This window comes from Lepus europaeus, chromosome X, assembly GCF_033115175.1.
Source record: "Lepus europaeus isolate LE1 chromosome X, mLepTim1.pri, whole genome shotgun sequence".
Taxonomy (NCBI): domain Eukaryota; kingdom Metazoa; phylum Chordata; class Mammalia; order Lagomorpha; family Leporidae; genus Lepus; species Lepus europaeus.
Window position 1 is genome coordinate 128,603,801 of NC_084850.1, and position 15,930 is coordinate 128,619,730.

Genomic DNA, 15,930 nt, shown 5'->3' on the forward strand with positions numbered 1-15,930 from the left:
GCGGAAGTGGGGAAGCGCGCGGCGGTCGCTGTTCTGCTGGGAGCGGGCGCGGGAACCGGCGGCGGGGGGCGGAGCCGTAGTCCCAGCGGCGGAAGGAGGAGAGGAAGAAAGGGGCGAGACCCAGTGCCCGGCGGCGGTGCAAGGCTCTCGCTCGGCGTGCGGGCGTCTCCAGCCAGGCGCTAGGCATTCGGGCGATCGGTGTCGGCGTCGAGCCCTCTGCGGGGCCGCCGCTGCTGCTGCTGCTGTTGCCGCCGCTGCCGCTGCCGTGGGGCTCGGGCGGCGACGGAGCGGGGCGGGCGGGGAGGGAGGAGGCGGTGAAGGCAGTGGGCCGGGGGGGAAGATGCCGCTGGCGCAGCTGGCAGACCCGTGGCAGAAGATGGCTGTGGAGAGCCCGTCCGACAGCGCTGAGGTGAGTGCAGCGGGGCGGCCGGGGTCGGCGCGCCCCCGCCGTCTCGCTTCCCTTCGCGGAGCTGGCCACTTGGCCCCGTCTCCCGCTCGCGTCTCCCCCGGGTCCAGGATTCCGGTTTGGGTTGTTGGGGTTGGTCTGTTTGCCCGTCTGTCTGTTCCTCCCACTCGCACCCTCACCTCCCTCCCTCGCTCGGGGGGCTGCCGGTGTGGCGGCGCGTGGGGTGTGCAAGAAGCCAATTATCATCAACTTTGCGTGGGGGGAAGCGGTAGGCGGAGTAGGGGGCAGGCGAGGAGTTGGGAAGTTTGGCCCTGCCGGGTCGGGGGCTTCCTTGGATCTTGGCCACTTTACGGGGAGCCGAGGGTAGGCTATGGATTGGGTTCACCGGGGAGCAGGGAGTCTGGCCGAGAGAGGGGGTTGCTGCGGGGAGACTGGCGCACCGGGGCAAGAGTGTCGAGCCTTGGGCGTTTCGGCAAGGGGTGCCGGACAGCCAAGGGCTTCGCCTCTCCCCTTCTGCTCCAGCGCTTTCTGCTGCGGCAGGGGACAAAGTGGAAGCCTAAGGTCCTCTGTCTCCCCTGACCCCTTGTTTCTGAGGTCCCTGCGAGTTTCACTGGAGTTCCCCGTGCATGGAGGCATGGAGGTGAGAGGGTGATATTCAAGGAGATCAGCGGCTGCCGTAAAGGGCTTTCTGGTTTCCTCTCCCGGGATCTGGTGACCGTCCCCGAGACACCCAACCAAGTGCCACGAACCCATACAGTACGCCCAAAGAGGGGGGCAGAGCAGAATCTCCCCGGACGCAGCGCAGCCGCCCCTGTCCCAGAACCAACTCGGGGTCTGCGACAGTAATCCAGACCAGAGCTGTTCTGGGTATCCGCACTCCCCTCCGGAGTGGAAAATCAATTCCTGATGGTGGCGCGTCTGTGATTCTTCCTTCTTGACTTTTTGCTGTCTACTATCTCCGCAGCGGACTTTGGGGGATTACAGGATGATAGGCTGCGTGTGTGTAATAGTTAGTGAGTGACCCCATTTCTGGAAAGCATGACTGAAACGCGGGGGTGGAATGGGGCAGGCTCTGAGTGGTGTACTTGGCGGCAGCCGCTGCCCTGCAGTGTGAGAGGTGGATAGGGTTACTGGTTACGTCAGTAAAAGCCAGGCTCAGTTTGATCTGAGATGCGGGACACTTGCATTCTCCGGTATAATGGAGGGGGAGGGGGATCAGTTCAAATTGCTTTTCAGTTTTTTTTTTCCCCAGTCACCTCCGCTGCTGTATAAAAATGTTTACTTGTTCTCCTTAAGGCGAGCAGAGTTGTAATAGTGCTTCCGATCGGTGCTTAGTATTTTGTGTCTTGGATCGCACTTTCAGAACCTAAACTAAAAGCTGCTCTTCCATTGGAAACACAATGATACATATTATCTAAAAGAAAGAAAAAGAAAATCAATTTTTTTTAGGACTGGCAGATTTACAAGAATTTCATTTAAAATTGTTAGCTCACCTAATACTAGAAATCTTTTATAAGCAAGCCAAATTTAGAATGTGTAATCATCCTTTGAATGGATAGTGTGCAAAACAGTATGCCAGAGGGCTGCTTTTTCCTTTTTTTTTAACTTCAAAAATGTTTTTGCATTAAATATAGGCAAAGGTTAATAAATGTTCTCAAAGCACTGAACTTGTATATAGAACTTGAATTTGCCTTCAGACTTTTTTTTTTTTAGATATTAAAAGTTACAACTCAGATCCACATTTCTGCTTGGCATGTGTCAATATGTAGAAAAGATTTTTTCAAATTCTACTTTGTCCTTTTTCTGTATAGCATGCATTTGGATGAGGTAGGCACAACAGTAGTATTAATTTACTTAGCACCTACTCTATGCCAGGTACTATGCTACATTCTGTTTGATCTTTTCCTTCATATGACCTGGTAGGACAAGGTTATGGTCCCCATTGTTAGAAATTAGGGAACCAAGTCTCAGAAGTTAAGGGCACAGAGATTATAAATAGGAAATGGAAGAGCCATGATCTGAAGCCAGGTGGCTACAGTTCAGGTGCTTTGCTTTATATTAGGATAACTACTTCAAATCCTTTGTAGAAAACTTTGGGGTACAAGTACATAAGCAGTAGTCAGAGGTCCTGTATTTTTCAGAAACAGGTCTCATTTATTAAAGCCTTGTTATTGCAGTTATTGTCATGTTTTCCCAAACCTGGCAGATAGAATTCTACAATTTGCCATTTTCTTGTTATTCTGTCATAAAGTATGTCAAACAGAGCCAACGTTGCCTAGATTTATTAAAACTAGATTTTGACTACTTTCCTTTAGCTATTTTGTTTCCTTTGGTTGTTCATGATCTGATACCATTTGGAAAAATAGAAGCCAGTGAGGAAAGAATTGAGAATTTCCACTCCAGGGTCTAATATTGATACCCGCTATTATGGCTATTATGCCGTCTCCTCCTCAGCAGGCTTCTGGCCGAGAACAATTGCACTGTACCAGAATAACATCAGAGGTCTTATTTTTGTTTTGTTTTGTTTTTGTTTTTAATAGTCATTTACTTGAATAAATACATCATAATTTTTCTCTCCAGGCTAAAAGATTTCCGGGTTGGTCTGTATAGACATTTACATCTATGATCTCAATCCTAATAGACTTTCAAGAACACTTGAAAGCTGATACTTTCTTTTCTGTCCGAATCCTCAGCACTTACCACCACGCCTGGCATATATGTATTATGTACTCACAAAATATCTGCTGAATGAATCATGAAGGTCAGGAATAGGGTACTTGGGAATCTTATCTCCCTTCTTATCATTTTAATCTCATGTTGAAATATGAACAATTTTAAAAGACCTGAGTGTCTCACTAAAAACACAGGCAGTTTCTTCATTCCTCTGCACCGACCTTCCTGCTTTGAGACCTCACAGGAGTCTCATGGTGTTCAAAACAAAAAAACCCTTGTGGTTGAACTCAAACGTGGGTTATAACATGATAGGCTAAAACTAGGCCGAATGTTTAAAGAAGCAAATTTAGGATAATAAAGGAAGTACTATGTAAGCAAAGTAAGGGTTGGTGCAAGATAAAAAACAAAATCGCTTCCTAAATGGTCTAGGTGAATTCAGAGCTATTTGATGAGTTCTTTAAAGATGCTGGTTTGCTTTCTGGATATTTGACTGAGACAGATAGCAAGAATTGTGACTCTTCCGTTCTGTCAGAGACAATATTTACTAGATCATAAGCTTGACCCAGATGATTCTTTTTTTTCTCAGTAGCAGTAATGTAGATTAAATGGTAATCTAAATATGAGCAATTTTCAAAATAATAAAATTAAGGGGGGTTATTTTTGCTCTATAGAAATGTATAAAAATAGGCCGGCGCCGCGGCTCAGTAGGCTAATCCTCCGCCTGCGGCGCTGGCACACCAGGTTCTAGTCCCAGTTGGGGCGCCGGATTCTGTCTCGGTTGCTCCTCTTCCAATCCAGCTCTCTGCTGTGGCCTGGGAGTGCAGTGGAGGATGGCCCAAGTGCTTGGGCCCTGCACCTGCATGGGAGACCAGGAGAAGCACCTGGCTCCTGGCTACGGATCAGCAGATCAGCGCGGTGCTCTGGCTGCAGCAAGCTGGCCGCGGCGGCCATTGGAGGGTGAACCAACGGCAAAGGAAGACCTTTCTCTCTGTCTCTCTCTCTCACTGTCCACTCTGCCTGTCAAAAAAAAAAATGTATAAAAATAGTCACAATAATGTGTTGTATACAATGTGTTGTATAAAAATAGCCACCTTCACTTCCTCTAAATAACAAGTACCTACAATGCATTGAAAAATATTAACTATAAATCTTTTATTATGAAAAAATGAGACCCTTGTGTTAAAGGTCCTCTTTAGAGAATGTGCATGGTATAATATCCTGTAGTACAAGTATAGTGTATATATAACATAGTACATAGATTCTATAGTATTTCTAGCATCAGTATTAAAGTTTCTTATCTGTAGCGAAAATCTTCTATGATCCTTGATTTTGAAAAAAAAGTTTCTTATTAAGTTTCTTTACCTTTTTCATTTTTACCACTTTTCAGGGTTGTTTTCATTTCCTCAAAATGAAAATTTGGGGAGAGGACAGGTCTCCTTACATGTCAGCTACTAAGGAACTGTGACACATTCCTGAACAAGGCATCGATTTCAGTGATTATGATGTGTCATTTTTTTATTTTAGTCTAGGAAAATTTGCTTTATTTTGGCAGCTTGACCCTGTACTTACAGATTAGATCCAAACTGTAAAACTGACTGGGTACATTTAAATTTTTAAGATAAATAAACTTATCAGATTAAAGAAACGAGTTTAGGTAAACTTTGGCTTTTCTTTCTGAAAATCCCAATAACTACATCCTGTATTTATGTTAGAAGATTGCATGGTTGAGATGTGTGCTCCTTACCAAGGAGTTGACACTGGGCAAATTATAAAATGATCAGAAATCTAGATCTCTTATCCAGAAGTCTGAATTGCAAAAGAATTATTCTGAAGTTTTTTTTTAATTGTCATCCACTGAAACATGACATTGTGATAGTTAACAAGACTTGCTCTATAGTTCCATGCTGAGACACATGTGATCTGCCAGGCTGTAAATGATGGGGTGAGGTGAAAGTGCTTCGGTGCGCTCAGTGCACATTGGGTGCTTTAGACCCAGTAGTTCCGATTATAATGAACAGCAGTGACAGCCTGGTGGTCTCACTGGTAATGCATGAGTGTGATAGTGCTCAGGTACTTAGATGTTTTGATGGAGAACAAGTTTTTTTTAAAGCATTGGAATGCATATGTACAATATATGTTACACATCCCATTCTCCAGTTTTCATAGGAAAAATAACTGCACGTTAATACCTAACATTAGATGCCCCTCCCAGTAGTATTTTTTTGTAGTTAAGATAGTGACCTCTATCAATTTAAAGTTATTAGATCTCAGATGTTCTGGGTTATCAATTTAATGTGAAAAAGCATACAAGAAAACCATAAATTTTTTAAATGAATTTATTTGAGAGGCACACAGAGAGCTCCCATCAGTGGATGGAATCACTCCCAAAATGCCTCCAAGGACCAGCCCTGGGGCTGAAGCTAGGAGCCAGGAACTCAGCCCAGGTCCTTCACAATGGTGGCAGGAACCCAGTCACTTGAGCTATCACTGCCTCCTCCCAGGGTCTGCATTAGCAGGAAGCTGGAGTCAGGGTTTGGAGCCAGGTATGAATCCTGTACTTCACGGTTGCAGGGTGCAGGATGTAAACCTCTTGTCCTAACTGCTAAGACAAGTGCCCACCCCATAAATCTTTTTTTTTTAGAGGGCATAAATCTTAGTTCTTGAGTAAAATGTGTTTTAACAAAACAAACACAAATTGACTATATACATCTTATAAAACAATTTCTTAAATTATTTATGATTAAATGACACATTTGATATAGATGTATTACATGGATGCATTTTGTCCTGTACCTGTTTTATAAAATGTATATAGTCTACTTTTTAAAAAAAAAAATGTTTATTTATTTATTTGAAAGTTAGAGAGAGAGAGAGAGAGAGGTCTTCTATCCGCTGGTTCACCCCCCAATTGGCCGAAACAGCAAGAGCTGAGCTGATCCGGAGCCAGGAGCTTCCCCCGGGTCTTCCCACATGGGTTTAGGGGTCCAAGGACTTGGGCTATCCTCCACTGCTTTCCCGGGCCATAGTAGAGAGCTGGATCAGAAGTGGAGCAGCTGGGACTCGAACCGGAGTCCAAATGAGATACTGGCACTGCAGGCTGCAACTTTACCTGCTACACCACAGTGCCAGCCCCTATATAGTCAATTTGTGTTTTGTTTTAGTCATAAATTGGTATAGATTATAAATCTATCATTAAAGATAATTAAATGTTATTCTATCATTAAAGATAATGAAATCTATCCTTAAATGATGCATTTATGTATATTTTGGCCTATATTTAGCAAATACATTAGTTACTAATAATTATTTCAATTTTACTTATCACCTTAAAATTTAGAAGGACCTTGGTGGGCTAATTAGGATTAATGATAATATGTTGACATAAGCTTTGGAGCCATAAAGATGTTTGAGTTCTAGCTCAGCTAATTAATAACTTTGTAACCTTATACAAATTAGTTAATGTCTCTGCTTCAACATTTTAATCTATAAACTAGGGATGAAAATAATATTTACCTCTTTTGGTTATGGTGAGGATTAAATGAGATTGTAATAAATGTAAAACATTTGATTCGGTACCAGGTTAAAGTGCTTAATAAATAATAGTTAAAATCAATCCTCTCTCTTACAGAACTGTCTGAGAAAGTTCTTTGTTTTTCTTCTGAGGTAATTTTTTTTAGACCCAAGCAAAACAATTAAATATGATTTCTTTAAACAGAATCACTGCAATCTGTGAATGCAATTGTAAGGGTAACATGAGGAGATATCTCTTAAATCTTGAGCTTTGGTATTGTTCCCTTCAAAATTAACATTAAAGGGGAAAAACAGATAAATAATGCTGTGAAGAATATGTTTAGAAGGAGGGGGAAAGGGAAATATGCCCACATTTTAACACCACTCAAATTGGAAGGGGTTAAACAAGTCCATGGCATATCATAGTTTAATTGGTGGGTTTTTTTTCTTAGCAGTATATAGAATAGTAGTTTATCTTAAACTTGGTAGGGAGTGTGTTACAATTGATAAAATGTGGTATATCCTGGCCGGCGCCACTGTAGCTCAATAGGCTAATCCTCTGCCTGTGGCGCTGGCACACCAGGTTCTAGTCCCGGTCGGGGTGCTGGATTCTGTCCCAGTTGCTCCTCTTCCAGTCCAGCTCTCTGCTGTGGCCCGGGAGTGTAGTGGAGGATGGCCCAAGTGCTTGGGCCCTGCACCTGCATGGGAGACCAGGAGAAGCACCTGGCTCCTGGCTTCGGATCAGCACCGTGCGCTGGCCGCAGCGGCCACTGGGGGGTGAACCAATGGAAGGAAGACCTTTCTCTCTGTCTCTCTCTCTCTCACTGTCCACTCTGCCTGTCAAAAAAAAAATGGTATATCCTGTGTGTCAACCTCTTAAAGGTAATATGTCCTTCTGAAATGGCTAGTCAATACATAACGCCAATAGATAAGATTGTAACTTTTTTCTAAAACATACCAAAATAAAATGTGCATATCTTTTTATATTTTGGAATCAATCAGTTCTGTTCAGTTTTAGGGACAGGAATTAATACGACATACCTTTCTCTCCTTTGCAATAAACACACTTGAATGTGACTTGAATATCTGGATTTTCCTGTCTAAAAATGTAATCCTTTGGACTTTGTGGTGCTGTTTGTCTTTCTTAGGTAGTGTTGGTACTTAATGAATTCAAAATAGTACGTAAAGTATTTTTCAAACCAAGAAGTATCTGGAGATGTGATATTAAAAAGTGTATCTGTGTCCTCCAACAACTATCTTCCCTTCTGAGAAAAACAAGAGAGTATGTTATAATCAAGTGTTTGGGAAATGTGGAGTGAAAAAAGATTTAACTAGTGTCTTCACTGTATAACTTCTTAGAAGCTTTAAGGCAATTTTATACACGATAAATCTGGAGTATGGATGTAGTACACAACACTTGAGACTCAGTGTTACTTCTTTTTCATGAACTGCCTATTGAGGTCTCAAAACACAGGTGTTTTTGCAGAACACAGTTTTGGAAAGTCATAACTACAGTAACATGATCCAGTAGTGCTTGTGAATGGCGGTTACCTTTGATTTACTATATTGCGGCTTTTTTCTTTAACTTTTAGAAGTTTTTGTTTCATTTTGAGTTGAAATCTAAGTTTAATTATGTAATATTTTTTAATCTTAATAGTGATCTGAAAAATTAAATATAATAATTGAAATTAAAATTTTAAACATTTTTGGTTGACTTTTCTGATCATTAATGGTCATATTTTACTTTAATGTCATACTGGTTGCCCCTACTAAATGTCCCTTATATTGACTTGTTCTGTAACTTATCTGTAATACTGTTTAAAAATTCTCTTTTATCCTATGATGTCAATATGCCTACCTCTCCCATTCTCCTTTTTAAACTAATTGCTTCTAACTTGACGTTATTAGAAGGAAGATAGCTAGGATTAGTACATTTTGATGCAACTTTTTTTTTTAAGATTTGTTTGTTTATTTGAAAGAGTTAAGCAGAGAGGAGAGGAGAGGCAGAGAGAGAGAGATCTTCCATCCACTGCTTCACTCCCCAGTTGGCGGCAAGCTGTGCTGATCCGAAGCCAGGAGCCAGGAGCTTCTTCGACAACCCCCCCCCCCCCCGCACGTGGGTGCAGGGATCAAGGACTTGGGCCATCTTCTACTGCTTTCCCAGGCCATAGCAGAGAGTTGGATTGGAAGTGGAACAGCTAGGACATGAACCAGTGCCCGTATGGGATGCTGGCACTGCAGGTGGCAGCTTTACCCACTGCACTACAGCAGCAGCCCCAACTTTTTATTTTTTTTTATTTTAAAGGTTGATTTATTTGAAAGGCAGTGTGACAGAAAGGCATAGGGAGAGAAGGGAGGGGAAGGAGGAGAGAGAGAGAGAACAGAAGATCTTCCATGCCCTGCTTCCCCAAATGCCCTCAGCAGCAAGCTCTCGGCTGGGCCACAACCAGGAGCCAGGAACTCCATCCTGGTCTCCCCAACATGGGTGGCAGGGGCCCAGATACTTGGGCCATCCTCTGCTGTCTTCTCAGGTACATGAGCAGGGAGCTGGACTAGAAGCAGGGTAGCCAGGACTCAAACTGGCACTCCAACATGGGATGTCAGTGTCCCAAGTAGCAACTTAACCTGCTGCACTGCAGTGCCAGCCCCAGTGCAACCATTTTTAACTTGGAAATATTCTGACTTCGTCTTTAAGAAAAAGCCGCAATTTTCCTAATTATATAAAATAGTATCATCACCCCTTTTTTGGTCTCTGCCCATCATGTACACATAGCTCTGGCATCAAGGGTATTTTGCTGGGCATATTACCTAATAATAATAATGACTTTTTTTTGTCGTACCATAGCAAAATGGCGGAAGCAGTGGAATTACCTGTTCTGCATATTTACTTCCTCTTTTGAAGATGTCAGCCAGAAAGTAAGATGTGAATGAACTAAAGAACAGGCAGCTGTAAGGTAGAAAGTTAGCTGACTGTCCCAGCTGGGGTCAGATCTCTATGTTGTGAGTCCTTTTTTGTTATTCTCATGAAATAGTGCTAGTTTCCTAAATATTAGGTACACTATACTCAAATGGAAATGTCTTGTCATTCTCTATTAGTATAAATAGAATTAAATCCATGGCATAAGTGAAATTTCCTCTTCTCAACTAATGGATCTGTGGTCTCTTATGCACTGTAAAAATTAGTTATGTTTTGTCTGCCACATAAATTGATTTTTATAATCTTACATATGACAATGATCTCATCTTCAAATCTGACCTGGTCATCTAGATTTCTGTGAGCTTAACTCTAATCCTTTGGTCCACAACGCTTGTTACAGGAATCTTGGTTCAGTCATTTGATATGTGTTAGAAGCAGATGTCAAATGATAGCCTGAAGCAAAAGATCATTTTGACATTAATAGATTGAAGTACATCTCAAGTGCAGTGGTTTATAAAAAATCTAAACTCCAGAAACCTTGTAAAGCCTATAGTTAAAAACCTTGGCTACTTAGAATGTTATTTCAGTTCTTCACATTTAAAGACAGAGGCATCTACCAGAAAACAAAGTAATTTAAAAAATAAAACTTCTTTATCATCATTGTTAATACTTTAGCCACTAGCCAAATGTTGCCACTGGACACCTGATGTGTGACTGAGGAACTGAGTTTTTTATTTAATTTAAATTTAAATTTAGTAGTTGCCAGTGGCTCTTAGCTACCATGTTGAACTGCAGAGTTCTAAATTACAGAATTTAAGCAAATTGAGCTCCCTTTTTCTATGCTATTGTATTTGCAACTCTACATTTTATTATTTGTATTTTGAAATTAATAGGCCAAGGTTTTTTCTAAACAAAAATATTTGAATGGGGTGGGCAGGTTAGGCTGCCACTTGTGGCTCCGGCATCCTATATGAGCTCCGGTTTCAGTCCAGGCTGCTCTTCTTCTAATCCTGCTCCCTGCTAGTGGTGCCTGGAAAGGCATAAAAGGTGGCCACATATTTGGGCCTCTGTCACCCACATGGGAGACCCGAATGGAGTTCCAGGCTCCTGGCTGATATGGCCATTTGGGAAGCGAACCAGCTCTACCACCACCCCCTCATCACCCTGCCTTTCAAATAAATAAATCTTTTTTTAAACATTTTTTTCATATGCTTTCTCAAATGATGTGTAGTCAAGTTTGTCTTGTTCCTCTATGATACAGTCCCCTCAAATCAGCATTCTGCTCTTCCTGCGACTTCACTAGTTTTACAGTGACACGTAATTCCAAAGCATTGGCAGAAATTCAACTATCGAAAAATGTTGCAATAATAAGTTTCCTCTGGTGGGCTGAGTTTGCAGACAGAGGCATGAAACAGGATAATTTTATGATAGAAAAACATAATTATATTCTGTATTGTTGGATGAATAAATTATTGCATGGTAAGTTTAATATGTTCTTTTCACTATAATGTGCTAATTAAAACTGGAAAAGTAGAGTGATATATCTTGGAATGTGAAAGTTTTTTTTTTTAAATTAGGCATAGAATTTTAGAGCCAAGAACAATTTAGCCTTGTCCTATTTGAAAATTGAACCTATTGAGGCAGACCCACCCCCAGGTCATGTGTTGACAAAGTCAGAGCCAGAGTGTGCAACACATTTCATTTCACTAAAACTTATTTTGCCATTGAGAATATATTAATAAAACTTTGAAATGATTTTATCCAAGATATCTTAAATACGAATTCTGAAAGAGCCACAGTGCTTAAAAGCGCAAATATTACGTTTCCTCTGCCTTCTTTCTGTTTTCAGTTCCTCATTTGCTATATCAAAGTGCCCAAATCCAAAATAAAGTAATATGCAGCCTTGCTTTAGCTTTGATTTGTAAATCTGAAAAATACAGTTGGTTCTTAGTTTACAGAAACAACTTGAGAAGAGTCCTACCTGCAAATAAGTGGTGAGTAGCAGGGGATGTCGAGGTCATTGCTCTTTCTTTCTCAGGTGAGGATGAAAAGGAACTGAACATTTACTGAATGCCTTTGTATACAGTAACTTGAATGAGGTAGACATAATTGTCCTCAATTTACAGGTGAGGAATTAGAGCCTGGGGAAATGAAGTAAACTGCTCATGGTTGCAGAGCTAATAAATGGAGGAGCCCGCATTCAAACCCTAGTCCTGCGGTTTTGCAAATTCCAAATTCCCATTGACTTTCCACTAGACTGCCCTGCTTTAGTTAAGAACAACATCTAGATAAGTGACTGTCCAGATGAAATCTGCTGCAGGGGGGGGAAGCAGCCAGGTGGTTTGCTTAAGTAGCTCTTTGTGTGGGAATGTAGAGGATAATGACCTAGAGAGCTAAGTGCTCTCTTCTGTATGTGCACCATGAAGCTCTCCTGAAGATGTGATCCCGGCATGAACTAGGAATGGTGCTCATAATAGAGACAAGGTTGACATGCTTTATTAGAAACCTTAGTAAAGTTGATAATACTGTCCCAATACAGTGTGGGTTATATAGGCTTTTGTGAGCTGGCCTTAGATACAGTGTTTGACATTGAATGGGAAAATGCTTTGAGATATCTAAACACCTGTCTTAACAAATGAAACAGCAGCTCTCCTTACAGAAGTACCCAGATGTATGTTTGAGCAAATGAGATCTGTTCCTTGCTGTTAAGTCACTGCCTGTTTATATTTGCATCTTTTCAGAAAAATCTATATGATGTTCCCTCAGAGTACCAGGAAACAGAATGTGGCTCATTCCTTAAAAGTTAACACTTATGTTTCTATAATATAAGAAAAAGAAATGGAAAAGTTACACAATAATTGAGAGGTTTTTTTAAACTTTAAACTCTTAAGTCAAATAACCCTAATTAAAATTTTAATTGAGATATAATTTACATACCATAAAAATGGCACTTGTAAAGTTCAGGGGGTTTAATAATTCACAAAATTGTGCATCCGTCAGCACTTTCTCCTAATTTTAGAACATTTTCATCACCCCAAGAAGAAATCCCATATCCATAAACAGTCACTCCCCATTCTGTTTTCCCTCAGCCAGGGCAACTAATCTACCTTCTATCTCTGTCAGTTTGCCTATTCTGGACATTTCATATTAATGGAATCCTACAATATATGGCCTTTGTGTCTGGCTTCTTTCATTTAGTGTTAATGTTTCTAGGATTCATCTGTGTTTTGGTATATATCAATGTTTCATTCTTTTTTGTGGCTGAATGATATTCCATTACATGAATATATCAAATTTTATTGACTCATACATCAGTTGATAGATGTTTGGGTTGTTTCTACTTTTTGGCAATTACAAATTATGCTGCTATGAACATTTATATGTTTTTATGTGAATATATGTTGTTAATTTTCTTGTGTATGTACCTAGGAGTGAAATTGCTGAGTTATATGGTAAGTCTATGTTTAACATTTGAGGAACTGCCAAACTGGTCTCCAATTCACCTGCACCCTTCTACATTACTAGTCATCGTGTATGAGAGTTTGTTTTTTCACATCGTCACCAATGTGTTTCTTTGTTTACTCTAACCATCATCGTGGTTATGAAGTGGCATCTCATTGTTTTATCTTGCATTTTCCTGATGCTACTAATATTAAGGATCTTTTTCTGTGCTTATTGTCCATTTGCGTTCATAACTTGTGTGCTTATTTTGTTAATGATTCGATGACTTAGAGTTTTGCTCTAATGCTGAGAACAGAAATTCCTTACATTATATATTTATTTCTTAGAAAACTTAGTTTGGGTATGTACTTTTAAAAGACTTTTTACATTTTTACGTGATAAATAAAAGCTTTTCCTAAAATAGCGGTTTTCTATCTGTGTCAGTAGAGCCATAGGTTCTATGAAAGTGCCTTAGGATACCTCATTTCCTGGGGTACCCCTCCTCTCCACTAGATAAGAGTTCCTTGAGGAACATAACAGGAGTTAAAGATTGGTTATAGAAAGTTAGAGAAAGAGAACAAAGATTAAGACAGTGATATTTTTCCTTAGAATATCTGCAGTCTTCTTACTCTGTATTTTCTTTAAAAAAAAAAAAAAAAGGTTGTGTTTATTTTAGAGAGAGTTGCATTCAGAGGGAGAGACAGAGAGAAAGGTGTAGATTCATCTGCTGGTTCACTCCTCAAATGGCCACAATGGCTGGAGCTGGGCTGCTCTGAAGCGAGGAGCCAGGAGCTTCTTGCTGGTCTCCAATGCAGGTACAGGGAACCAAGGACTTGGGCCATCTTCTACTGTTTCCCAGGCCATAGCAGAGAGCTGGATCTGAAGAGGAACAGCCGGGATACTAACCGGTGCCCATATGGGATGCTGGTGCTGCTGGAGGAAGTTTAGCCTAACTACTGTGCCATAGCATCAGCCCCTATATTTTCTTTTTTAAAAAATATTTCTTTCTTTATTTGGAAGGCAGGGTGACAGAGAGAGAGGAAAATACAGAAACAATTTCCATCTGCTGGCTCCCTTCTAAAATGGTAGCAACAGCCAGGGTTGGACCAAGCTGAAGCCAGGAGCCAGGAACTCCATCTGAGTTTCCCATATGGGTGGCAGGGGTCCAAGCACTTGGACCACCTTCTGTTGCTTTCCTAGTCCCATTAGCATGGAGCTGGAGTGGTGTAGTGGGAAAAGGAACAGCCAGGACTTGAACCAGTACTTCCATATGGGATGCCTGTGTCACAGGCTGCAGCTTAACCTGCTGTGCTACAAAGCCAGACCCACTCTCTATTTTCTTATTTAAAGCAAAAAGTATAGGAATTAATTGAAGGTCAATCAAAATAAAAAGTCTAGAATCTCTTAAATTAAATGTAAATATACAGATAAATGAATTCTTTGCAAGAGTACGTTTCAATAGATACACAGGTGTTTTATTTGAAGTAAAAATGCAGACAACAGAAAACCCTATTTGCCTCCTTTCTCTCAGATTCCTGCTGTTGGTATAATTCACAAGGAATAACTCTCACAATGTATATTGATATCAGTAAGGGGGAGGGTACTTTAATAGAGAAATGTCATAGCAAGTTAAAAGTAAGATTTGCCTTGAATTAATAAGAGCACATCAATGAGTTTTAAAGTGATCTTTTCTCCCTGGCTCTTCCAAGTATCTATAGAATAGTACAGGTAATAATGAATTAAATACAATTCTTTCCTTTGGGATAGTGTAGTCGAAAAGTACAGGAGTGGACATGCAGTTGAATACTGTGAAAATTAGGGATAATATGAACAGATATAATTGAATGTTCGGGAGGAAATTGTAATTTATAACGTTATAGCAGTTTTGCATAGTGCATTTTTCAACATGTGGGAAATGAGAAAGTAAATGTTATTTTCCATGTAAAAGTTAATCATTTGGCACAAATTCCTGATTCTGCCAAGTTGGAGAAATCCTCCTAGGTTTTTCCTCACAACTGAAACACCTTAGACATAACATAGTACTCTAAAAATGATTAAAGACTGCCTGCAGATCTTAGGACTCACGGAATAACACAGGTAGTGAGTTCCTTGGATTTTCTTAACTACCTTCCGTGTATCCTGAACATGATGTTGTAAAAGCCTCCAGTCAAGAACCAACCAATAGGCACAGACAAAAAGAGTTCAAAGAAAAGTCTATTCTCTTTAAACAACTAGGGAAAGGACGGCATAACAAGACTAAATCTTTTTGGCAATACTCTCCCTACCCTAGCCAAATACTAACAGAAAAACCCTACTTCACCCCCAAAGAAACAATTAAGAATGCTCTTACTCCTCAGCCCAATGGTATTAGCCTGAGCTATCAGGGACCTTATCCATGCTCTGCCTAGAAAAAGCAGGCAGTGCTTTGGTTCCCCCTGCTGGTGGTTTTGACATATAGTACAGGGAGTTGATCCTCTCGCCCCAGAAAGGAGATTGTGTTCTTGGCCAGAGTAGTGTCAGCTGGGTCTAACAGCACATTAAGCCTCCACTGGAAGGAAGATGCAGTGATACAAAACGGTTTGAGGCAGGGCTACTCGACATTAAGCCTCTACCTTCCCTCAGTATCAACAAAGCATAACAAGATGGATGAGATACTGAACACTGCTTCCCACTACCACTGCTATTAGTGGGGCCCATAGAGAGCTGAGCCTTATCTTTAAAGTGGTGGGTGACAGAGAAGGCTGGTATTCTACTTCCCTTCTCCTCTTTCCTGTTGTTAGCCAGACCATTAGAGGAGCTGAGCTTTTGACTCTCGTGCAGTAAAAAAGAAGTATGAGTCAGTCTAGCACTTTCTCCATTCCTGTCATCAGTGGGAACCAGTAGGGAGCTGAGCTTACACCCCTACACAGAAGCAACAAAGTAATGTCGCCCCACTTTCACTGGGACCAAGAGTGGAGCTGAACTTCCATCCCACCCATCTGCA

General features: G+C 41.0%; 1 protein-coding gene across 3 annotated transcripts in view; it reads left to right on the plus strand.

Moving 5' to 3' along the window:
* Positions 1-300: 300 nt before the first annotated feature.
* Positions 301-15,930, plus strand: part of RPS6KA3 (ribosomal protein S6 kinase A3) — a 112,069-nt gene continuing 96,439 nt past the window's right edge. For 2 of the 3 annotated variants that reach the window (XM_062182941.1, XM_062182942.1), the window contains exon 1: positions 352-409. Coding sequence is in view for 1 of the 3 variants with exons in the window: in XM_062182943.1 (XP_062038927.1) it covers positions 341-409 (69 nt within the window). In the remaining 2 variants the exon portion in view is untranslated. Of the gene's footprint in view, positions 410-15,930 lie in introns of all 3 variants that reach the window. The other variant, XM_062182943.1, reaches the window with a different exon arrangement.